We start from the raw sequence: 25,682 nt of genomic DNA on the forward strand, positions 1-25,682 counted from the left end.
CGAGTGTTCGTGTTAGGCTCTTGTTTTTGTTTCGTAGTTATTGTGTTCGCCTTCTGTTTTTTTTCTTTTAGTCTTTCTTCTAGCTCTTAGGGTGACTGGTGGGGGGGAGGGGGGGATAAAGACAAAAACAAATAGAGAAAAACATAGAATCAGAAAAAAAACAACAGAAAGAATTAAGAGACAGTTTCGCGAACTCAAACGTACTTTCGCGCTATTTTCAGCGCGATATACATGATAATTAATACATTATGTTTATGGATTTTGGTCTTTTGGGTTTTTACACAAGGACATTAACACTAAGTACTCAATCTATTTTGGTACTTTTTTCTAACTGTTATCACGCAACAGGGGAAACAGTTCTATCACCGGGGTAATATTCCGTTATTCCGGTAAACATCAGACGCGCTGTTTTTTTTTGTTTCTTCGTAGGGAATGTTAAACCCAGAAGTTGTTTGATTTAACATCGATTATGTTTTTAACTGTTCTACGATGATAATCTCCTTTTCCGCCGTCCCCTTTACGTCACTTATGTTGAATGACGCCTCTCCCTGTTACTTTTAGACACAATCAGGTTAACCTCGGTTACGTAGCTCCAAAAACTTCTGTAACCGGTAAGAATACAATTCTTGGCTAAACAACCCCCTTTTTTAGACTTTCGTTAGGTACTGTATTTATCCTGGCGTCACATGTACGGCCTCAAGTTTCTACTTTTATTAAGAATACTTATCTTTCTTAGGCTTTTTTTTGTTGAACAGGTGGGTTTTGAGTGATGTTTTGAATGCTGTGAGGGAGGAAGAAGCTCTGATGGATTGGGGTAGTGAGTTCCAGAGGGTGGGTGCAGCAACGGAGAAGGCTCTGTCGCCCCAAGACTTGAGGTTGGTCCGAGTGGGGAGGGACAGGAGGTTGGCAGTGGCAGAGCGGAGGGAGCGAGTGGGAGAGTGTCTGTGGAGGAGGTCAGTCAGGTAGGATGGGGCCAGGTTATGGAGGGCTTTGTACGTCATCAGGAGGATCTTGTACTGAATTCTCTGGGGGATGGGGAGCCAGTGGAGCTTGATGAGGACGGGTGTAATGTGTTCACGGATTCGGGTGTGGGTGAGTAGACGGGCGGCGGAGTTCTGGATATATTGAAGTTTGTTGAGGATTTTTGCAGGTGAACCATAGAGGAGGCTGTTGCAATAGTCCAGACGGGAGGTGATGAAGGCGTGGATGAGGGTTTCGGCAGCAGTGGGAGAGAGGGATGGACGTAGACGGGCGATGTTTTTGAGGTGGAAGAAGGCTGTCTTTGTGATCTGTTTGATGTATCTGTTGTAGGAGAGGGTTTGGTCAAATATGATGCCTAGGTTCCGGATGTGAGGGGAGGTTTGAACTGGGAAGCTTTCTATGTTGAGAGTGAATTTATGGATAGGTGTGGTGAGCTTTTTTTGTCCAATGATTATTATTTCAGATTTATCGCAGTTGAGTTTCAGGAAGTTAAGTTGGAGCCAGGATTTTATTTCAGTGATGCAGTTTGTCAGGATGGAGTGGGTAGCAGTGGAGGAGTGGGTAGCAGTGGAGGACTTGGTGGATGTCGTCGGCAAAGCAGTGGAATTGAAGTCCATGACGGCGGATTATGTGACCAAGGGGAAGCAGGTAGAGAATGAAGAGGAGGGGGCCGAGAACTGAGCCTTGAGGGACACCTTGGGGTAGAGGAGCGGTGGGGGATTTGCAGTTATTGATGTAGATGAACTGGTTTCTGTCAGAGAGGTATGAAGTGAACCAAGAGAGGGCAGTGCCGGTGATGTTGAAGGTGGTTTCAAGACGGGTGAGGAGGATGGAGTGATTGATGGTGTCGAAGGCAGCGCTGAGGTCAAGTAGGATGAGCTTGGAGCTCATTTCCATCCGCAGTCCCTTTATGGCGTACTTTACTATATTTACACATTTTGTAAAGGATACTACGAGTTTTTATGACCAAAATACTTTTTTATGCCATACTATACTATTTTTTTTTTTAATAAGAAATTATACTTCTTTAAAAAAAAAAGTTATAGTAAACTATATTATGAAAAAAGTCATAAAAGGATAGCAGGTTGCCATAAAAAACTCAAGAACCAATCAGAATATAGCATGCCATAAAAGGTCATTTAAATAAAGTAGTTGGCATAGTATAGTGGATTGTTGAAAATCATAAAAAGCTTCTTCTTAGTTCTGTAATTACCAGTGAGAGAGTCACTCATGTAGAGCTTGTATCTCAGCGAGTTGCAGAGCTGGATTCCCACAAACTTCCGGTACCAGGTCCTCTTCACGTACTGCTTTCCATTGCATTCAGAGTAGTCATCAGACTTAAAAGGGAACTGAGTCCAGATTGCATCTTTGCCTGTGAAGAAATCATTAGAAGCGGAGTCTGAATATAGTCTACTGTATGAACAGGATTAAAAACAAGTCAAAGTTAAACATTTTAAAAAGCTTTATTTTTGCTGGAACACACTGATAAACAGAGAAAAACGATATTCACCTGAAGCATGTTCGCTCACTCGTGGGTCCGCTGCAAACGTGAGATTAAGTTGCAATGAAAAACGTCATCAAAACAATTTAGAGTAACCACACATTCATAAGATACCTTCAATCATTGAGCAAGACAAACACAGACGTGTATCAGGGCCAATTTGGCACAATATTTGAAATGTCCACTCCCAACAGGCTGGGCTCTGATTGCTCGAGGGCAGGAGGCCAATTAGGCAAAGCTTCCCCTCTCAGTGGTGTCATGGGATCTTAAAGAGGCCCTAATCCTTTTCTGGGTTTTCACTTTTGTGCATGTCAATTATTTCTCTATCCCTCCCACCCCACCCCCCTGCCTGAAACGCCTCCATTTGATCCCTTTGTTTACTTCCGTAACATAGTGACATCGCTATGTAACACTCACGCTTCTATTGGCTAGTGCTCCAACAATGATAGGCTAAGGGGCGGGACATCTCTAAGCGGTTGGCCAATGACAACAGAGCCGGCCAGCTAACCAATCAGAGCAGACCGAGCTCTGAAAACGAGCATAATATGGCCCCTTTAAGAGATGTGATGCTGATTTGAACAGGATAACCTTACTAATGTTGTAAGGGTTAAAGTAATACATAAAATATTAACCTGAAATTGTTCATAATAGGGCCCCTATAAAAACACAACATTTGATCAACAAGGCTCAAATTCAGCCTTTTTATCCAAGGGATGATATGCCTCTGTTAGAAATGAGACTCAGAAGACATCTGGTGAGCTGACAAACCCCTTGAGTCCTAATCAGTCAGACCCCAGTGCCATGTTGAAATCATTACACTAACAACTGCTTAATAGCCCACCTTCTGAGAATTAAAGCAATGCTAACAACAGCCTGATAATTAGAAGTGTATACAGTGGGATTAACATGCAACTAATTAGTGTCATCTGTCAGAGCAAACACATTCAGGTTTATCAGGAATTTCCTCTGTTAGGACTTTGGTTTATTTCAATGACATGGTTTGTGAAACTTGCCTGATTCTGTGCTAAACGTCACAGGATCACTGGAGGGTCCGGCTCCCAGCTCATTCTTTGGTGTTACTGTGAATTCATAACTGAAGCAAAATAGAAAAGAAAAAGTGAATAAAAAGGTGTTATACAAACTTTGAGGAGTTATTAATCGTAATCCCTTCCCCACACACACACACACACACACACACACACACACACACACACACACACACACACACACACACACAGACAGACAGATCTGATGGATATTCCATGTGCTGCATTCAGATGTCCTGGCAATAGCCGGGCCAGCAGACCCAGCCCAGGGCCGGGTTCTGTTGAATTTTGAGACTCCAGATGCGGAGATTTAATTAAAAACACTCTGAACCTTTCCACCCAGATTTTGTGTCGCAGCAAGATGTACAAGTAAATCAGAACATACCTTTATAAGTAGCACACCAATATCCTGTCACTGCCATTCAATACTCCTCTCTTTATGAGATCCACAGTGAACCCTACTAATGTAATCAGCCAGCAAGCACTTCAAGCAGGTGCCCCGTGGAGTTATTTTAAAAAACAAGGTAATATAAACACTTAGTCTTACTCTAATGAATGCATTGCCTGAGCAATGGAACCATTAAAGGGACAGTATGGATGGTAGGGTGTTTGTCTGACATAATATGGTTTGAGTCACATACCTGCTCTCTGGTTTGAGATTCTCCACGGCTGTGTGTGTCTGGTTGGTCGTCAGGACGGACACCTCCTCTCCATTTGGTCCTTTAGTGGTGGATACAACCTCATACTCTGAGAAAGAAAGCAGCAATCCTTTAACAGGTACACATTCTACACATTAAACGCAGTGCAAGTTCACATTTCAAAAGGTAAAGTAAATTAATATTGAGATATTTTGATGAGAGCGGTGTAAGAAGGATATGATATTTTGAGTTCATTTTTGGGGAAAGGCCTCCGAAGCAATCACAACATAATTAACCTGTAAAGGTTTTTTAGTAGGATGAACACCACCAAAGGAAACTCAAACACTATAATCTATAACAATTATAATAACCATAAGTGACAACCTAGTTAAAAACATTATTTACAACCTTTCAGTTACATCCATACAACTTGCAGTCATGAATGAGGACAGCTTGATTGAGTTGAGATGGAGTTATTTTCCATTCAGTGCTCATTTCCAAAACAAATCTTCCAAGACTTCCAGCCATGTCAAAGAGGGTCCAAGCACATTGGTTCAATTCTGACCCGAACGCTCACCGACCCAAAGTGTCTATAAAGCCACTAGCTTTGCTGAATAAGGGCAGTTCCATCCCATATCTTTGAAAAATGTCAACATTTGTATCTACTGTACCTCTGGTTTCATTATCAGTTTTCTGCCAGTCAAGAATGACGAAGGACGGGCAGCCCTCCACAGTGACCACAGTGAGGTTGGTGGGGGGGACGCGGGGAGGACCAGTCACATTCTGATCCCCACCCTCCTCATCAGCGAAGAAACTGAGGGAGGAGGTGATGGAGCACGGCTCGTCTGGCTTCTTATCCGTCTTGTAGATCACATGGGGACCTATAGATGGGAATAAGTTAGACAAATAATGTATGCATGTTACCTGTTCCACTCTTTAGGTTGCCATGACTTCTGAGTGAGAGGATTTCAAAGATTACGCTTTTTAAAACCACAGGGGACATGTACAACAACAAGATGGATGGATGGACTCTCACCTACAAAGCGCGGCTTGCCCATGATGTCTAAGTCTGACACAGGAGAATGGCTGAATACGGAGGAGTTGTCATTCATGTCAAAACGGCTTGCTGAAAAGGAAACAGGAGAGAGGGGTTGGGGATTGTTTGATGTGCCAGTAGTCCCTGGCAGCTCTCTTTGTCCTCAGTTCTGAAGCTCTGTTCCAGGTCAGCCGCCGGCCAGCCCAGCACCTGCTCTTTGTCTGCCTCTTGATATTCAAAACGTTTTCATTTCTTCCTTTCTTTTTTTACCTTACTACGATACACACCTGCAAGCTCCATCAAGATGATTATGATCACATGCATGCATTTACTCAAAGTCATATCACTTTCTCAATCATATTTCATTCTCGTACTGTTGAGTGCCGGGGCCGAGCTGGTCGTGTGCTGCTGTCTGCGCTCTTGCTTGGGCTTGGCTGTGACAAGAGGAAACGGCTTCAAGATGGATTCCTTGCCTCCTTGTTTCAAATCCATGGGTTTATCTGAGGATAGGGAGCAGCAGGAGAAGGAGAAGCGATCAGTTCTTCACACTCATCCTCTGACTCATAGTAACACACAGTTGTGATCCATCTGCTCTGGCCATCTTCACTGAACAACCCAGTGGCCTTTTCCTGGCGTCTGAGGATCAGAGATTGCTTGTTGTGTGAGCTCTCTTGTGCACTTTAAAGGGGAAAAAGGTCTGCCAGAATACATCTGCGAAAAGACAAAAGATGCCCAGATGCTCAGGACCATGCACACAGAGGCCTTGTGTATATGAGTGCACTTATGTGAAGACAGAGAGATATAAACGAGTGATAGACATTAGGTGAAATGTTAAGAGGAATGCTGTTTTGTTCATTAGTAAACCCTACAAGCCATATTTTTGAAGTTGTAAGCATTTTGATAATTGCAGAAGACAGCCTGAGCCAGTGGTTCTCAAACTATAAGGAAGGGCGTGGAGGCATCGCAGCGAGACTTACTTGACCTAGTGGAAAAATGTGCAGTGGAACTAAAGTTGAATAAATTGGATTCATGTGTGACTAATAAACAAACAAGAGTGCTTTCACGCTAGTTGGGCTATAAAGGGTGTGGAGAGCATTGTTCAAAACAACAAAACATGCACAATTTGGGTAGGACAGATTTTTAGAAAGGAAGAAAGGGAAAATAATTGATACTCATTGACCTATCATGTCAAAAGAAGTCAAATCATCACAAACAAATGTATTTAAGTTCACTGTCAATGTAGCAAGTCTTTTGTCTTGAATGTGTTCAGCCTCTGGCAGTTTGGATGAAGTTGAGAGGAATAGTTTGGAATTTAGAGAAACGTTTATTCTCTTTCTTGTAAATAAATAAATATATAGTCAGTTTAAACAGACAGCCTTAAGACTGGAAACAGCCTGGCTCTGTCCAAATGTAACACAATCATTCTACCAGCACAATAAAGCTAACAGGTTATTTCACATACAATCCGCATAATAAGGTGTGAAAAACTACACATTTTCAGAATGTTCGTTACAAATTCAATTGCTTTTGAGAGGGCCTGGATCCACGATACAACTAAATGATGACATGAAGGAAAAGTTTGACAACCACTGGCTTAAGAAGCAGAAGTTAAGCCTTCCTCTTGCTGTTGTGTGAATGATGACAGTATACAGCAGGGGTGGGTGCAGCATCACTGTTGCCCTCACCATTGTCACTAGGTTTCCCCACCAGGTTGGGTTTCTTGTTGATAGGACGCAGGACTGTAGGGACTTGTGGGAAAACAAAAGTCCATTTTTAGATTAGGAATCAAATAAAAACAGAACAGGTGTTGGGCCCTGAAGAAGAGATACAAAACTGTTATTTTAATAGTGCAACAACGATGAAAGAATGTGAAGTTTATATATTCAGAAAGAGAGAGACATTAAGTAGGTCAGAGGACTGCAGTAATACTGTGTGCTGAAAAATGAGTGTGCAAATAATATACAAGCAACAATAAAGCACATAAAAGCCAAGCAGATTGCATGTAAAACGCTGAAAAGTCACATTGCAGCCACATTTATTTGACTAATGAAAAACATGTCCGTATTTAATAACTGAACAAAAGTCTTCAGAAGAATAACTGAGGAATTTAAAGATCCTTAGTGAATCCTAAACAGGAAAGTGAGGTAGCAGGTTCAACAACTTTGGACTCCCTTGTGTGAAAAATTATTTCAGATCAGATGCTGTTTGACCATCACATTTTCCACTAAATCCCTGCACCATGGAGAACACAATAAAATAAAGATCGCGCCAAGCTATGAGACGAAGACCAGATCAGTTTAATGGCTTTAATGAACCTGAGGAATAAACTCTCTTGGCTGAACTGGAGAAGAAATCACAAGGAGGCTTTGTAATGAAAACACCTCAGCTACGAAGTGTAAATCTCAGATATCTTAACACTACGGCTGTAAAATGACTGAACGTTGTTAAACAAGAATAAGCCTCCCTGAACACTTGGTTTGATATCTTAGAAGCGTTGGTTAAGCTCCGGGAGGTTTGACACAAGTTGATCTCATTACAGGCTTCACATCCGATGTTGCTAAGAGATAATACATTTTCAACTGTTTCATTTCCAGAGAATTAACTCCCTTCGGCATTTGTCATTCTCTTATCTCAGAGATTCATTTCTAGTCAACAACATTCTGTAATTGTCCAATTGTTAAGGCCAAAAACTTTAAAAACATTTATCTTGGCTTTGTTTTCCTCGGCATAAATCAGTGATCTCTGGCATCTACTCCCAAGAGAAAAGAGGTGAGGCTATCAAGACGAACTGTAACAACATCTGCCAACAAGTCTCACTGATTAACCGAAAATACATTCATGGGGGCCTCTGACTCGCACATGGTACATCTGACAACTAATGGCAAACATATGCTCATACAGAAAGTCACACTATATGGTATTGCAATCATTTAAATGCCAGTCTCGAGATAAACAAAATAAAAAGACGGGGGTACGCGAAGAGAAGGACTGACAGCTCCGAAGATGTGAAATGAGAACAAGGCCAACGTGATGTAATGTGATAAAACGTGATGTCAACACTATACATGTCAACAATGTGTCTACATCGATATATAACGATCTGGTCGGTGTTTCTACAGCGTGTGTGTTTGGTTTGCTGTCCTGCAGTAAACCCCTAAAACAGCAGGCAGACTCTCTGAAGTGCCAAGCGCCTCAGACTCACTTTTGTGAGCTAAAACAGAAGCAGTGGTGTGAGCGCTGGTTTCTTTCAGATAACTTCATCTTCAGGGCAGGAATGTGAAAATAGATGCAATCATAACACAAGGATTTACGTTCAGTCCAGAAAAGTATTCCCACTGAAACACATACCAGTGTCTCACATCCCTGTGGTTTGTTGCTTTTGCAACAAATGCTCAGATTTTATGGAGTGGATTCATGGATGGACACCGTCCATTACATACCTGGAGTCAACAATAAGCAGAGCTTTGAAAGAAATTCAAGTTGAAATGCCAATGTGAAACTGAGCTCCATAAACCTGTCAAGAACACGCTAATTCCATCGTTTGAGTAAAATAAAAAGTTAGGAAGTGCTGAGAAAAATATCAAGTGTTGTAATTAATTTACTGCATGGGCAGAAGAAGGTGAACAATGTGTAGGTTGCATCTCTATTTAGAAAGGTAGAAACAGTCATTAGGAGCTTTTTGTTTAAATGCTTGTGCAGTGTGACAAGCAACATTATTTTCTGTAGAGCTGCTTCCAGAGAGCCACGTGACTTCTTGAAGAACTCTGAAACTGTCAACGTTTCCAGAAATAACACACACCAGCTGTGACATGGGACTGAAGCACAACCCCTTTTCACAACTCCAAATTACAAGGAGTGGGTGAAGCATCACCATCAATACATGTGGTCCAGACATGGTTTGCATTTGTACTTGAGATGGATTCAATTACTCTAATGAACTGAGCCTGCCTGGCAGGAATGGAAACAATGTGATTGACCCAAAAAAAGGACAAACCACAATCACCTTTCACAACAAGCAGGCTAAAGCTATTCTCAAACAAATTCAGACCGGTTCCTGATTACAGGTCCATATGTGCAGTAGACTAAACATTGTGGAAAGGTATATGCCAAAATTGGAATTTCGTAAGGCTTCAGTCTCAGTCAAGTTAAAGCTACTGGGACAATCGGACAACACAGATCGCAACCAGACACAAAACGTCACGCCGACAGACAAATGAAAATCACAAAGCATGGATGGATTGGGACAAAAGCGCAGATCGGTGTGACTGCTTGGGACGGGACATAGCAGTGCCTCTTAGGTTAGTGAGTGAGGAACGCTGAGAGGTGATTATCTCGGTTTGTCTTTACCAGTTTTCTCTTTGGGCCACACCACATGTTTAGGATAAGCAATTCCCCTATGATGCGCCCCACCGGTTGCTAGAGGGAGAAAAAGGTTAGTTATAAAATGTTTTGTGGCACTGAGACAAATAAATACTAAATAGGAAGAAAGTCAGAAGGAAAAATGACTTTCTTATCATCCATTTTCTTACTTGTGTGAGTGAAAATGATATTAGATATGTATTCGTGTCTTCAACCTGGTTTTACAGATGTTCTGGATATACAAATAGAATTGCCATGACTAAAAATCATTAATTTTATCCATTGACAGTTCTCAATTTATTCTTCTATTGCTCTTTGGGGAGACAAGGAATGTGTTTGAGAAAGGAAGAGATACAGAAAGAGTGAAAGAAAATATAACAGACTGGCTGTGGCAGCTGTGCTGTCTGCACAATGCTTGGCTTGGCATGGTGGGTATAAAATGTGGTGTGTCCTGGCCAGTGCGGGGGCCAGATTTCCCGACCGGCCAGCAAGAGGGACTGTAAATCATGTTAACGATCCTGACCCTAGAGACACACAGAGCTGCTCTTGGTAAAACTGTGAAATACACACATCGAACACATGTGGCAGAGCGTGGAGAACATATGGACCATGAGAGAAGGTAAAAGATGATGTCTATTGTGTGCATCCAAACACACATCAAGTGCTTAATCACGTGCCATGAGTTTTGTATGGCTTATTTTGTAAATGCATAGTTGCAGAGGAGAGTGTAAGAGAGTGCTGACAGGAGAGGATAACCTGAGGTTGCTACTTGGGAAGAGGGAAAACAGAAAGGGGAAGTGAGTACTCCATTACCCCCAGGTGTGCTGGAGCTGTGAGAGGAGGATGTCTTGGACGGAGTAAATGGCCTTCCACTAATACGAGGGGTTTGAGGATGAACCCGGGTGCGCGTGGTGTTTCTTCCTGCTTGGGGAACAGATGAGCTAATGGGAGAACGAGGAACTGCAGCAATGGACGGCTTGAGGACTCCAGTACCTAGATGAGCAGAAAAGCAATTTGGGAGGTTAGGGATGATCCACTTGCAACAGCTTGAGCGCTTTACCTAAAATGGAATAAATGAGAGTGAAAGAGACTGGAGAAGAGCGGACAATGGATGAAATGAAAGAGAAGGCATAGATGAGATCGAAAAGCCAGGCAAACTGCTTGGTTGTGGATGGGGTAGGAGTGAGGTGAGGGTGCTAGGCTGAAAATGGAGGTACACATTCAGGCTGGGGTGATGACGTGGTGGGGTGTGTAGGGTGGTAGGATGGAGATGAAGATGGGAATGCAGTTATATCATCCAATGGTTTGAGGTATAACTGAAAGCATTGGGTTCCACGTGACTTGACGAAAGCAGAGATGGTAATGGGACAAACTTTACACGGCGTTTACCCTTATTGTAACTACCAGCCTTCTCTGTAGCCAGGGCAGGTCTTGGCAGAGGCTTGCCCTCTTCTGGTGGACTAGGAGCTGTATGGAAGAAAACTCACTATTTATCTAAGAAAATACCAAATATATTTTTGATTTTTAAAGGGGGCATAATTGAGGTAATGGATTAGGAGAATATAGTTGGTTTAAAATAGGGTATTTGTTCCGATCATGATATCCATGAAGAGAAAACACTTTTGTGCATTCTGACAAAGCTGAACTCGGACTGGAGGACCAATTAAAATGGCAGGTTTATATGTACTCTCGTTTTGGTTTACCAAAGGAGAAAATCATGGTTAAGAGGAGTCCAACATTTCTAGATTGTTTGGTGAAGGATAGATTTTAAGAAGCTCATCACCTACAAATGTAGAGAATTGACAATATCTATCAACATTTGAATCCTTATGCCCCCTTTAAAATGTTATTTTAGAAAAGGTCTTAAAACTTGATTATGTGGATTAATGATGGCAAAAAAAAAAGGGCTCTTTACCCGTAGAGACTGCCTGCCTTGGGGTGACCTTGGTGGGATCAGAGTAGGTCCTGGTCTGAAAATGAATCCCAGGTTGAGGTTGTGGCTTGGGTTGAGAGGGCTTTGGTTGGGCCTGGATCTTTTTTGGAGGTTGTGCTTGGGACCTTGGCTTACTCTCACGGGGAGGTTCTTGTCGGTTTCCTGTTTGGGGCTTTCTTTCAGACTTTGGCTTTTTTGTTTTAGGTGATGGTTGGGTCTTGGGTTGACCCTTTGGTCGAGTCTGTGATTCGGAATTGGATTGTGAAAAAATGGTCTTGGGTTTAGTTGTTGGTTTGGCCTCAGTCTGCTGCTTTGTGGTTAGCTGAGGTTCAGGGTTAGTTTTGCGTACAGGTTGTGTTTGTGATTGAGGATGTGCCACAGGTGTGGGCTGGGGAAGTGTGGGAACTTGAGGCTGGGTTTGGCTCTTTTTCTGGGGTTGTGTTTGAGGTTGGGGTTGTGTTTGAGGTTGGGCCTGGTGTTTGGGCTGCAGTGTTGGTTTAGGTTGTGGTTCAACCTGGAGATGTGGTGTGGTTTGAGGCTTTGATTGGGGATGCTGCTTTGGCCAAGATTCCGACTGAGGTTGTGTTTGGATTTTTGGCTGGTATGTTGGTTGGGGTGGTGGTTGTGGTTGTGGTTGGTTCTGGAGTATGGGCAGGGATGTTTGTTTGGGTTGTGGTTGAGGCTCAGCTTTCACCCATGGCTTTAGTTGAGGGATTTGGGTTTGGGGATATGGTTTTGGTTGGGGCTGATACTGTGGCCGGAGCTGGGGTTTTGGTGGGGGTTGTGTATGAGGTTGGGATTGGGGTCTCTGTTGTGGTTGTTGGCTGTTGTGCTCTACGTGCTTATTTATATTTTTCTGGAGGGCTGTTACAGCTGCAACGGTGGTTGTAATATGTGGTGGAGGACGGAGCTTGGGAGGTAAAAGGGCCTCCATGAAGGGAGGCAAGACAGATCTGGAAAGGTCTCTTCCTCCTAGATTTTGTAAGAAAGAGAAAATATGGCCATGAAGCCACAATACTAATAATATAATTTCAAAATATTTTATATTCTGACACAATGAAATAAAAAATAAATTAGATTTTACTGTCTAGAACATTATGAAAGCAAGACATAAAGACGTTTCGGGAACAGCTGACATTTAGATCAGCAGAAGTACCAACAGCTACAGGCCTGAGAACTCACAGAGCTTATATTGGACTTAAGTACAGGTTACACAATAACTTCTACCTGGCACATGTCTTGTGGAATTTCAAAGGCAAAGAAACCATATGAGGTATTCGCAGAGTAACAACCGTGTTACTACCTACAGGCCTAGCTAGCAGGGCCAGGACGCCTGTGAGTAATGGGCATCCAAATCCATTGGCTGTGGCCTAAGACACATGAGGTTTTAATAGTCGCTGAGTGATTGCTTGCTGAGGGATTGCTTGCTGAGGGATTTTGATGGACCAGTCTAAATTGATTGTTCAATCTGATCAGATGTTCACCTCAGAGATAGAGAATAACGGGGAAAAAGAGAAGAATTCAGAAAATGTGAGAAAAAGAGAGAAAAACAATTGGAAAGCAAAGAAACCAATAGATAACATGAGATGCTAGGTCTTTAGTGCCTCTACTCAACTTTATGACCATGTAATGCTTTTGGAGTTGTTGGCAAATTTACTGGAATTAGCCAACCAACCAAGAACAGCCAAATGGTTCTTTCCTGTAATTGCTAAAAAGAAATGGAAACTATAACCATGTCTAAATACTGACTGGTTCCTCCAAATTAACCAATGAATGCTACATTGAAAAACTGATTGGTGCAAAATTAATTATGGAATAATGAGGGTTGCATCCTTCATTTACCCTTTTCAAATTAAGGCTGCATATAAAAGGAGCTTTTGTAATCAAACTGGTGTATTTGGTCGTATTTAGATGTATCCAGGCCCTGAATTTAAATGAGCTCCATTTAAGACCTTTATACAATAAGAATTAGGATTTAGATTAAACATAATACAAGAGAAGTAGAAAAGGACATAGTATGACAGTGTAACACAAGAAAAAGAGAATTCTGCTCGAGTTCCTGTGGGAGAGAGAGTATTTCTGGGGCATGCAGTTACGTCATGCAGACTTCACATCACCCGCACTGCACTGAAAGCAAAAGCCTTAAGCCCAATTTCATATTAACTTACATAATGGTAAAGATATAAGAAACAGAGAGAATAAGGAAGTGATCTGATGCGCATGGTTTGGGTTCTGAGATCAAATCGGGTTGTTTATATTGTTTAAATCAGTGACTGTAACAATTTAACCTATAAACCATTATAGGGAATTCCTGCAAGCTTTGTTGTTTTGCTAAAATGCCATGCAGCCAAGGCCACCTACCTTACACTCTTGGCAACTCAACCAGCTGAGTCCATCGGTTTCCATGGGGGGGGTTTAGCTGTACTGTACTCGCTCAGAGCATGCTACTCTTACTCATGCAGCTCAAACAAAGGACACCGTTTAGCATTATCAGCCTCCCAATTTCAGTCCGTCAAGTCTATGACTGCATACAGCCTAAATGAGAGCTTCAAGCTTTTTTAAAATGAACCATTATTCACAGTTTACCGATTGGCTTTTTGGTGACAACAGGCAGTGTGGGTCCAGGGGTCGACAGAGATTCCTTTTTAGTAGTTGTGGTGGGAGCTGAGAAATATAGTTTACGTTAGTGGACCTGTGAGAAAAGTTGTAAATTTATGTTCTGCAGAATATAAATAAAACTGGTGCATATTCATTAAACAATAAGCAGGATAGTGAGAGAGAAGTAAGGTTGAATGGTCAGACGTAAGGTCAAGAGTGTTTTTTCTGACCTTTAAACTCAGATTTAGGTCAGAAAAGTTATTACCAAGAGTTGTCTTTGAGTTTATTTTCCGGGTGGGGGGCGGTCTGCCCTGGGTCCTGTTATGAAGAACTGATAATGACAAGGGAAGACAGATTTAAGTAAAGAAGTCACACATTAGACGTCCTCACAATCCTGAAAAAAATGTGTAAAGGAATTATTAGTCGGAATTTGATGTCTTAGATTCTTTGGCCACATGGGGGCAGCAAAAACAAGCTGTAAACACAACATTAACATATTATCACATTTAAAGTTGATGAAGAGTCATGTTTCTTGAAAAGTGGGAAATGTAAGTCAAATAATATTCCTTTTCATTGTGGTTCTGATTTTTTAGCTTAAAAAAAACTCTTACGGCCAATTCCCGCTAAATATCTTTGCTATCTTCACAAGCTAGTTGCTAACGTTATCCGTCTACTGTTTGGGGCTGAGCAAGTAGTGTAAACAATGGGTTTTCAGCAAAAACTGCTGCCTATTGTGGACAAAAATACTACTGATGGGAACAGTTCAAATGAATTACACTGAGGTTAAAGATGCTAAAAATATAAAGGTGAAAGGAAATGCATACTTGTTAATAATAATCACAAAAAATGACCTCTTTCACATTACAGAGTTATTCTAACTATTGAATCCCATCATCAGGGACACAACATTGGTCAATGGGATATCTGCAACAAACCGGCTTAATAAAATAATTGTGAATCAACAAAAGTTAGACGGGATATGCAAAGGTCCTGTCTGAAAAGACGATAAATCAAAAGTTGTAGTTAAAATTCTTCCAGTGCCGGGATTTAAAGCATGGGTCACTGAGAATGGCTGAAACAAACAATACTAACCAGCAATAAATCACAGTGTGTTATAACATTCTGCTTCTGCATAAAAAAGGGTTCAGTGGGTTTGACCAAAGCCGCATGTCTCTGTTGGCTTACCATGGCGTTGAGGAAAGGGGGAGCGTGGACCTGGCAATAAAGGTTTCTGAAGGGTGACAGAAAAAAAGACAAGGGAAATAATCTGTTATTATTCTTTGTAATGACCACAACCAGTCAAAGTGTCAGCATACTCATACTCATACTCAGTGCCTTCTCTTTCTCTGTGTTTTGCACTAGTTTTAGGCATTCTACTCCATGTCGAATTGGTAAAGTCCCTGGTGAGAAGCTTGTTATTTGAAGTTTCCCTCTGGAAGGGCAAGTGTTGTGGCTGATTCTCAACAGCTGGGATGTTTTACGAGTGCAGAGCCAGGAGCATGTGACACATCAGACCTCCACTGTCACTGTGTAAATCAGTGCCACCTTTCCCCTCTCAACTCATTTCCACATGGTTATCCTTCCTCCTATATCCTGCCTTCTCATCTCATTTTTTATCCTTCTCAAAAGTTAGCTAGCTACAGACTGCTTCCTGGCTCGGCCGGTCCTGGCTACAGTCGGCTGTTTCCATTCAGCAGCTGGATGGAAAACTAATGAGGCAAACAACCCTGAGAATAGCACAAGCTGACTAAAGTGTACAACATGGACTCTGGAGAGTTTTGCCTGTTCCAAATAAACACTTAAATTATGTGAACTGTACCTGAGAAGTCTCAGCGCTCTCACATCACATATTCATACAACTCTACAACAAAACAGCTTCGTATTATTTGCGATTAGTTAAGAGTGTCCAATACATACCACAGGTTTGATGGGACGTTTAACGATGATTTTCCTTGCCTTTTCTAGAAACATGACACAAGATCAAATCAGTAAAAAAGAGTCAGTCCAGTGGAACTAATAGAAACTGAAGTAACAACACATTTCAAAACCATATGCCTCGCTCAAGATTCATTTAAACACAAAGCAGTTTTGATTCTGTAAGATTGGTAAGTATCTAGTTATTTGCAATTCCCCCAAATGGGTAAATTAACAGATTTATTCTCAAATAATTCATGGCTATAAATAACATGAAGCCTTACTTCTTGGAACTGTCAAAAGTAGCATGTGTTTATCTTAATTAAACATGAAAGAACATCCAAAACATGTGCACAGATAAGCACAAATGTTAACGATCAGAAAGACACATTCTGCACTAAAATAGGACAGGGCCAGAGTAACAATAACAAGACGTGACAATGATTAAATACCAGATAAGGTTTCAGACAACTACTTATTATACTAAACTATTTAATTATCCTCACTAAATTGATGGTCTGGGAAACACACACATTCTGTCTTTGAACTACATTTATACATATAATGATCTTTCACATAAATACATTTGCATGGATTTTGATGTTTCTAATCAACATTACTTTTCAAAGAAACTTGGTTGATGAAATTGCCGTAGCAAGTACTACTGTTTTAGTTGGTGTGGGATGGACAATATTGTAAAAAAAACTGACATTAAAACATACCCTCGGTGCCCCCTGAGCTGATGTTGTGAATGACCGGCTTGCTCCACACTCCGGTGACATCCTTAGCGTTGGGCTGGACACCGAACTCATAAACCGTGTTTGGCTTCAGGTTGTCGATGACTGTGTCGCTAGTTGGGCAGGTCTGGTAGTTCCACTTCCTGTGTCTCTCACGATAACGCACGGTGTAGTGTCTGAGCCGAAGACAGAACAGAAACAGAACATTTAAACAGTAAATCGTACGTCTAATAATAAAAAGGCGATGATAAACATATCTAGAAGTACTTTAATGTCACCTGCTGCTGAGTATTTTCCGATACCATAAAAAAGTAATTCCAACAATAATCTGAAACTGCTGGGGTTTGCTCTTATTTTATGCTCATTTTAGGAAAGCTGTCTGAAATCCTTTCAAAATGATCCATCTCAAGTTGTCTAGTGCAGTGGTTCTCAACTGCTCAGGCCTCGGGACCCACTTTTTACTTGGTCAATACATCGCGACCCAACAGTTTGTAGCACTCAAATCTATTCAACAAAAAAACCTGCTGTAATATATACGCTTTTCAGCATACAATATTAATAAAAGTGAAGTACAGTGCATATATCCCTTATATCCCTTCAGTATGCTTTTAAAAAAGGTTTAATGAGATGATGGAATCAAAGCTGAACTATATAAAAAGGCACACATGCTGAAAACCCAACCCAAGGGGGTCTGGGGGGATTCCCCCAGGAGATCTTTTGAAATACTAACATAAACTATGCATTCTGGTACACTCTGAGAACGCCCATGCACAGCGTTAGAAAATCGGGCCTTCAAAATAAAAGTTTGACTTTTCCCCCCCAAAAACAAAAAAAAAGAATTCCAATTTTTTTTTTCCAATTTTTTTTCTTCACTCACACATCCGTGACCCACTCGAAACGGATCCACCAGTTGAGAACCACTGGTCTAGTGTTGTTTAAAATTGCACATTCCAGCATGAACTGCAATGTCTGGATACAATGTTTTGATTATGTGGAAGAAAATTACAACTCTTTCCACAAAAGATCAAATGCATTAATCTACTTGCTTTTTTCCGAAAACACACTTAATTTAAAAAAGAATCTGTTCCAAAAGGCAAAGTTAGATTTCTTCTATCAAACGCTTCCAAAATGGAAGGAAAACTACGTTCAGATGTTGTGAGGGTTGTGGGACTCCTCTCCTAAACACGTGCGTGCACAGCCTGTTCTGGACCCACTGCTCAGTAACCTGAGAGACTCCAGGGAATCATTTACTGCTCATGCATTGATTCCAGACTCTCTGCAACAACTGCATGTGTGGGAAGAAGAGAGTGAGTTATCTGTTTCTATGCTTATTAAGATTACAATACAGCCAGTGTGCATGACATGAATAAACTGAAAATCTCCATGTTTCAGCAGACCCTTAGACCATCCGTCTATCGTGGCTTTGCTCTGAGGTGCTGCAGCACATTAAAGCATGGAGACATGTCACAGTAGACGCACACAATACAAATATGTACATGAAAGTAAGCATTATAGGGCCCGTTTAAGTGATTGGGGGGTCTCAGTTGCCTACATTTTCTATAAGGGGGGTTGTCGGTCAATTAAGGCCCCTGCCCAAATAAAATTCTTCAAAATGTGTGTTGGCTTCTAAGCTTACCCCTCCTCAAGACAGTCATTCATAACGTTGCCTTCATAGGGAGTTTTCAGCAGGGTCCCCCAAGACAGGATAACTGAGGTGGGCGTTACCGTGCCGATGACCAGGTGTAGCGGCTTCTGCAGTTCCACTTTACCTAAAAAACAAATGAAGATTTTAGTTTTAAGTCCATGTCCACCTCCAAGTGTCACTTTAAGAATAATGTTTTTAAATCAAGTGTTTTTAAAGCATTACCTGTGCAATGCTTTTTCACATCATTGGTTGGGATGGGCTGGACGGCTATAAGGTATTTGGGTTCAGCGTCTAAACACAGAAGAGGAACAAAATAAATGTTGCAGTCACTCATCCATCTCTTTCAGCCATGACTAAAAGTATTACATTCAGTAAAATTAAAATGTGCATAAAAGCAACTTCTCATCTCTAGGCGGTTCTTTACAAAGGTATGTATCAATGGTTTTTCTTACCAAACTCAGTCTCGTACGGCTGTCCGTTTTCAGGCAGCTGAATAAACTGTTTGGAGAACATGCTGCTGCCGTAGCCCAGGATGTAACCCTCCAGCTTGGTGTCAGCGTTGGGACGCAAAAACTTCATAACGATGGTGTCTCCTGAGGCGTTGATCCGGACTTTCATGTTCTGACGTCTCACTGTGGAGGCAGGGGAGGAATCAATTTATCCATTAATTGTTGATTTTAGAGAAAATCTCCACATGCAGGACATGGACCTAAACGTTTCTGCACACTTCAGTCCATTGCTCATACTTTATGACCAAACCAGGCTTCATGTCAATATGGAGCCCCATCACAGCAAAAGTTTGACAAAAGGATTCTCAGAGATTCTAATGACATCAAATAGAGCACTTCTTTTCTTTTTCATGCAAGTCTCCATGGGAAATGCAGTTTAAAATTATATATCTGAAGTTCAAGATATTGGCAACTGCCACAAAGTCTCAAAAAGGGAGTATCAATCTATACGAGCAGCAACCATTGAATCACAAAACATATACAAAAGGATTAAAAGAAAGGAAATACTGCACAACAATGTGGAAACTGCAGTTCAAACCACCCTCAAACCAACTTCTTTATGTGTCTTTCTTCTATTTTAGTGGTTTAGAAAAAAAGAAAGAATGAAAGCATGTGAGGAAGACTTCAAGTCAAAGCAGCTGTTGCTGTTTAAATTCTGCTGACGCACACGTTTGACTGAAAACCTAATGATAATAACACTTTTTGTTGTGGATGTATAACTGGATGAGAACATGACTTGTATAAATTCAGACTTTTATAGACACAGTACACACATCTAGGATCTGCCACCACAAGCATAGTTAGATGGAGCTTTCACTGTGTATGTTATGTAAGTGGGAACAGGATACAGGTGTGCTTATAAAATGCATCTACTGTTATTTTAAAGGAAAAAGCATTGTTAAAATGAGAGGACAACTTGATCTTGTTGATTTGACAAGAACACGGTATGATGTAATACTTTTTGAGTCTGTCTCTTCCACAGAAACACACTGAAGTCACACATTTCTCGTAGAAATTGACTTGAACAGAATACAGTCCTAATCAGCAGAGTCTGGGGACAGATATTGGATGAGGAAAATAATCAACGGATGATGAATCATAGTAAACCAAAGCCAGCTTCACTTGCTCTGAGAATTCTGATCAGACTAGTGGTAACTAAGCCACTTGGCATTACGGTACATTTTGGTTTTGAATAATGGATGATTATAGAGTTTTTTCTTTCTAGTATTTTTTGTTCCGCTTCTACGGTTGTGCAAGATGCCATTCTTTACTATAGTAACAGAGTTAGACTAATTTGACTGTTTCTTGGATGTTTTAAACTTGGTGAGGTAACCAAAAGTCCAATGCCCAATGAGCTATGACCATGAGCTTGCATGGTGCCGTAGAGGCAGCTTTTAGAGTCTATAAATCAAATAGCCTTGGTGTGATGGATGTATTAGCTTCACATTAAGGTAGAAAGAAATGAGGGATACATATCCGGCAAATGTTGGATGTAATTGTTATTGTAAATGTAGTTGACACCTTCCGAACGTACATAAACACAGACTGTTATCCCTTCTGGTTTATGCTAACTCTTAACTTCTGTGAATGATGCAATTATAGTCACTAGACAAGCAGCTCTAGGACTCTTCAAGAACAATGAATGGATGATTTGCTTATTTTCCACTCACCAATTGCTTCTATTATGTGGCCCTCAAAACGAGCCAAGAACAAGCCATGCTAACAATTATCTAGTTTGTTACAGGCATGCTAATAGACATCAGAAACTCAAAAGTGGGGCTTAATTGTAAAACAAACAAGAAATAACAACCTTTTTGTAGACTTGGCCGCTTATGGTAAGCAGTAAAAGAAAGATATAAAAGCTTTTCATATCAACACTGTTTGCATTGCATTTTGTGTGTTTTAATTCAACGATCGAAGCCCTTCATAAATCTAGATTGTAATAAGAGAAGACTCATACATTGTAATTATGTTTTCCATCTCCTTTTTAAGCAGTGGAAATCACCAACGAGTCTATAGGGGCCTAACACTACACCCTTCATAGTCTATGAGGCTAAAAAAGATGGACTTTCTGCGTGGATTATGGCTCCTACTATACTCTCCACAGCAAGTCCCTGGCTCATGTTTCAGCATTAAATGAAATAGTGGAACTTTTCATGAGGGATACTGCCAGCAGCTGCCAGACACCAAAGCAGACACTGACAGCGAGAGAGGGGGAAGCCCTGGATTTGAAAAATACCCTCATGCTTTCCCAGTGATATGTTTCCTATCAAAACTGCATTTGTTTTGATTCTTCCATCAATATTTCCGATATAACACGACCGACTTTGGCTCGGACGGAGAGGGGCTCAGAACGTTTGAAACATTAGGAAACTTTTGGCAACTTGAGTTAAACTCCAGTACAAGCAAACACTGGCTGAGTCCCACGACAGCCTATCCAGAGCCCGGCCATTTGGCCCACACACTGCTTAGGGACTGCAAAGACTAATCAGTATTTCCAAAGAAAAATTAATAAAACTTTAGGAACAAATCCAGTCAGAGTCCTGATAATCAATCAGCTACAGAGGAAAGCTATTGACAGGAATAAAGTTGCTAAGCTACAAAGTCATCTTGTGTATGTTTGTGTGGATGAATATCGAGCAAAACATTGAGAATAGGATAACACATTTTCCTGAGAGGCTGCTCTGCCTGTGACTCTGACATTTGAACACATGAGATCAGTGGAGATGTACAACCTCATCAAAAGACATGTAACCTATGTAATTGAATCCATAATCCTACCATTACTGTTCCAAACATAGATGGATTAGAAGGTAGGTCTACACCGGGTGAAAAATAAGCCTTTGTTTCACTTGACTGTCGACATCTGTTGATAGAAAGTCAATTGAACAATCACAAAAAGATGCATAAAATGCCAACTAAGAGATGCAAAAGACCAGTAAGAGATGGAAAGAGGTGCAAAGCAATCACAATTTAACTTAGAGCAGCAAACAAAATAAAAAATAATATATTACTTCATCTGTATGTTATGTAGAAATGGTGTCAGATTCTGCAGACAGCATCACAAATGCCATTCCGCCTCACATACTTACACAGCATTTTAATGTCGTGTACTGTAAATCTCATAATGAAGACAAATCGTTTCAATTAAAACATCATGACATATTCGGTCTGCTGAGAATATTACTAATTCATCCACGATTACTGTACCAAATCCATCAAGTCGTCCGGAAGTCAGCCAATAAACATGTCAGATTAGGCGGTAAACAAAGCCACATCATTCAATAAACATTTCAACATTGCATTTTTCCTGTTTTGGGCCTAATAGCTCGAGGGTGTAATGCCGCTGGCTTGGAAAGCAGAAACACCTACCAACTGGAAACTGAGTCCTGGCTCAGCGGAGCGGAGCGGCTATCTGTGATCATCAGCATGATGGATGATCCTCCAGAAAAGGGAGTAAGGTTAATTGGGTTGTCAGCAAAACACTTCACTCACTTTGCACGGCTGTGAAACATGATATTTATATGTCTGTTTGGTGTTGGGAAATCAATATGAAAACAGTCCTCGTGCATGTGCAAACAACAATAAGTCCTGATTTATTGTCTGACATTATCAAACCGCAGAGTTCCTCTATTGGCACTCAGCTATCGAATTCCCCTCTGTCTCTCTTGGTTCACATGTGGAGGAGTGCATCAAAGTAAACACTCTGAAAATAAAAACACTAAGATCATGTCAAGACTTTTCCACTCATGCTGATGTGTGAACTAATACACTATAAATATCTAAAGCAAAGCCTCAAAAGGAGAAAAAAAAAAACGCTCGGAGCAACTCTACAAGGCTTGTTTTGTTTTCAAAATGTGCAATGGAAAAGAGGTTTTCCGTTACTTGTTGAAATGAGTGCGGTTATTTTGGTGGTGACACAGAATCATGAAGTCATATCAGTTTTCCTCAAGCAGCTGAACATCACAGCTGAGCTCTGCAGCCTGTGAATCCCCCTGACTAAATGAGGGTATAAACTCCTAATATTGGTGCAATATATCCGCCCTACAAGCATCACACACTTTCAATTAAACTTTAGATTACACCTTTCCTGAGTGATTTTACGCAGCTCTGGGGTCCAGTATTAAAGCCTCTCAGGTTTCTGTCCTGGAAAAGGAGAGGTGAAAGGGGAGACTCGGCTTCCAGCTCTTCGGAGGCTGTTTTATGGCCCCTTGGTGAAACAGTCACCTTCATTTAAGACAATGAAGTGTGAAAATCTCTCTGAGCTCCATGCCAGCCGGAGCTCAGAGGGTTGAAATCATTTAGTTGGTGAGCGAGCGACAGCTGAACTGACATATATAATCTCCGATGGGAATATCCCTTACTAAGTCCTCTGAATACACGTCATGCAGCAGGAGCCTCTTTGACCCCGCCCTCTGGTATTAAGCATGTCATTGGTTCACAAGAGGCCTCACCTTAGAGCCCAGTGGGAAACAGTTGTCCCTGGGATCGTTCTCCAACATTTTCCCTCCACCTTGGCAGCTTCCATGCAGGTCCCCCCGCTCTCACACAATAAATCCCCCCTGTCAAACTCAACAGAGCAACAGCTGTTTTCCCCTCCTTCGTGGCAACGCTCCATCCCATCCCTTTCCTCCTTCACTCAATCTTCGCTGTCCTTTATGTGTCAGCGACCATTTTTCCATCAACTTGATCCTTGTTTGACTTCCTAAAGTGATTTGAATGTATCTCTCTTGTCCTCTTATCTCCTTCTCATTACTGTTATCTGTACATGACATGTGGCCATGTTTTATCTGGCTCAGCAGTAGTTTCCAGGCCATATATTGTTGTGAAGGGGTAGTGCTAAATCATTTTTGGTATTGGATTGCAATGAGTATTAAAGGAAATTAAAAGCCTTGGGAGTTATAGATCATCCAAGTGTATAGACTTGTCAAATCTAATACCTTCTGGTGTATAATCCTAGAGTATCTATGACATAAGAAAGCATACACTCATTGCATAACATGTTTTTTTTTACCCCCAAAGCAGGGCCTTGATCCAAGAAGAACAGAGATACAGACGTTCAACCCTCCTTCCAAAGCTAAAACACACACTTTCCTTTCATCTGGCTCCCAAAGTTGCACACTGAGAACGGTCCGCATGCCAAGTTCAGCCGGTCAGTTACACACTGGAAGCAGCCTCTTTCTCCACCTCTTTATATCAGCTCCAGTCTGCTCACCTCAAATCTCTTTTACTATCATCAAAAGTCTTAAAAGGGGCGCCAAGTTGAACCCGCAAAACAGATCATGGCTGCGAAGCATGCAGTTGATGGATAGCCAGAGCTCAGAGTGTGTGTGTGTGTGTGTGTGTGTGTGTGTGTGTGTGTGTGTGTGTGTGTGTGTGTGTGTGTGTGTGTGTGTGTGTGTGTGTGTGTGTGTGTGTGTGTGTGTGTGTGTGTGTGTGTTTGAGATATTGAGACAATATGAAAAAGGTTTGTGGAAAATGTTCTGCTTTCCAAGGATGTCGTGAGAATCATAATCTGATAAAGGCTCAATACGTTATAATCTCCTTATTAAAGTGCGTCTGTCTTTCCTTTAGGGCATGTGGCGAGGGGGGGCAGGGAGGGCAGAAACTATATGTTTACTGCTTTGTTGTGGTTTATCTGCAGGTTGTTTTCTAAAAAGATCCATTAACAAGAGCTGCAATGGGTATAAAACAAAAGAGGCAGTTCAAAAAGCTTTTCCCTGAGGCGATGATTGAAAATAATTAGCCGACTTACAAACTCTTCAGATCCCCTGCATGGTGGGCAGAGTTCGAGGAATGCCGTCCCACCATGTTGTCTACAAGTCTAACCCCTGACCCCCGACCTGGAAACACTTTCATGACAACCTGTGAGAAGCAGTAACTGATCTATTTCACTGTGTCTGCTCAGCTCGTTTCAGGGAAATATGGATAAACCACGGGGATCGTAAAAACCCTGCTTTCTAATAGAGGCAGGGCTCAAGAGCGGAAAGCTCTTTTTCCGTTAAGGGTTTAAGGTTCAACAGCAGAAGTCAGTATCAAATCCACTTATATTGAACATGACTTATTTCAATGAAGCTGTTTAGTTGTGCAGGGGGACACAAACTGCTGAGAATTTATTGCACTTGGTGCAGAAACAAAACAGCTTCAACAGCTTTAAGTCACAATATACAAGGACACTTAACACTGAAGAACTATAACTCATTGAAACAGTTAAAACACTGAAGTGGTGTTCATTTCTTTGCAAGTTTGCTAAGGAAATAATATGGTACATTACTCTTCAAACAAAACCTTGGAATGACAAATAAAATCAGACTCCCTTAACTCCCTTCTTCAATATTTTTAAAGCCAAGTGCGGTAATCACAAAAATGTGTGAGGAAAAGAGCTGAGCCCAATTATTTTGTGTGTGTTTTGGGGGATTTTTGAATCAGAAGCTGCCAACTTCCTTTATGATGTTACAAACGACATGTGTCAAACTGTATCCATCACTTTGCAGAAACTGGTTACCTCGATATGGTTATAAAAAACACTTTCTCTTGTCATGTATCCTTAAAACACACGTCAATCTTAGTAACTATGACATATTCTCTCTCCAAGGGTATCCCAGCATGCATTTGGCCGAAGGCAGAGAAAGACATGGAACAGCCATCAGTGCATCAAAGGGCTAAAACACAAGGACAATTACACTAATGTTCAATTTCACTTGCAAGGACCCACACGCAGAGAAGACCAACAACACACCCCTTCACATGCATTCACTAGTCATGTGGATTCCTCAGTGGAAGAC

General features: G+C 41.3%; 1 protein-coding gene across 4 annotated transcripts in view; it reads right to left on the minus strand.

Annotated features, from left to right (window-relative positions):
* abi3bpb (ABI family, member 3 (NESH) binding protein b) overlaps positions 1-25,682 on the minus strand; it is a 32,727-nt gene that overhangs the window by 6,697 nt on the left and 348 nt on the right. The window contains exons 2-21 of one of the 4 annotated variants that reach the window (XM_010770135.1): positions 18,841-19,020; positions 18,611-18,679; positions 18,380-18,512; positions 16,729-16,919; positions 16,010-16,053; positions 15,278-15,323; positions 14,358-14,423; positions 14,081-14,158; positions 11,477-12,466; positions 10,951-11,028; positions 10,375-10,554; positions 9,550-9,618; positions 6,888-6,950; positions 5,577-5,702; positions 5,203-5,292; positions 4,838-5,047; positions 4,170-4,275; positions 3,496-3,575; positions 2,492-2,521; positions 2,195-2,353 (exon numbers count right to left, since the gene is read on the minus strand). In XM_010770135.1, the coding sequence (XP_010768437.1) occupies positions 2,195-2,353; positions 2,492-2,521; positions 3,496-3,575; positions 4,170-4,275; positions 4,838-5,047; positions 5,203-5,292; positions 5,577-5,702; positions 6,888-6,950; positions 9,550-9,618; positions 10,375-10,554; positions 10,951-11,028; positions 11,477-12,466; positions 14,081-14,158; positions 14,358-14,423; positions 15,278-15,323; positions 16,010-16,053; positions 16,729-16,919; positions 18,380-18,512; positions 18,611-18,679; positions 18,841-19,020 (2,988 nt within the window). The remainder of the gene's footprint in view (positions 1-2,194; positions 2,354-2,491; positions 2,522-3,495; positions 3,576-4,169; positions 4,276-4,837; positions 5,048-5,202; positions 5,293-5,576; positions 5,703-6,887; positions 6,951-9,549; positions 9,619-10,374; positions 10,555-10,950; positions 11,029-11,476; positions 12,467-14,080; positions 14,159-14,357; positions 14,424-15,277; positions 15,324-16,009; positions 16,054-16,728; positions 16,920-18,379; positions 18,513-18,610; positions 18,680-18,840; positions 19,021-25,682) is intronic. The other 3 variants (XM_010770136.1, XM_010770137.1, XM_010770138.1) reach the window with 3 other exon arrangements.

The sequence above is a fragment of the Notothenia coriiceps genome, unplaced genomic scaffold, assembly GCF_000735185.1.
Source record: "Notothenia coriiceps isolate Sejong01 unplaced genomic scaffold, NC01 NC01_scaffold00008428, whole genome shotgun sequence".
NCBI lineage: Eukaryota > Metazoa > Chordata > Actinopteri > Perciformes > Nototheniidae > Notothenia > Notothenia coriiceps.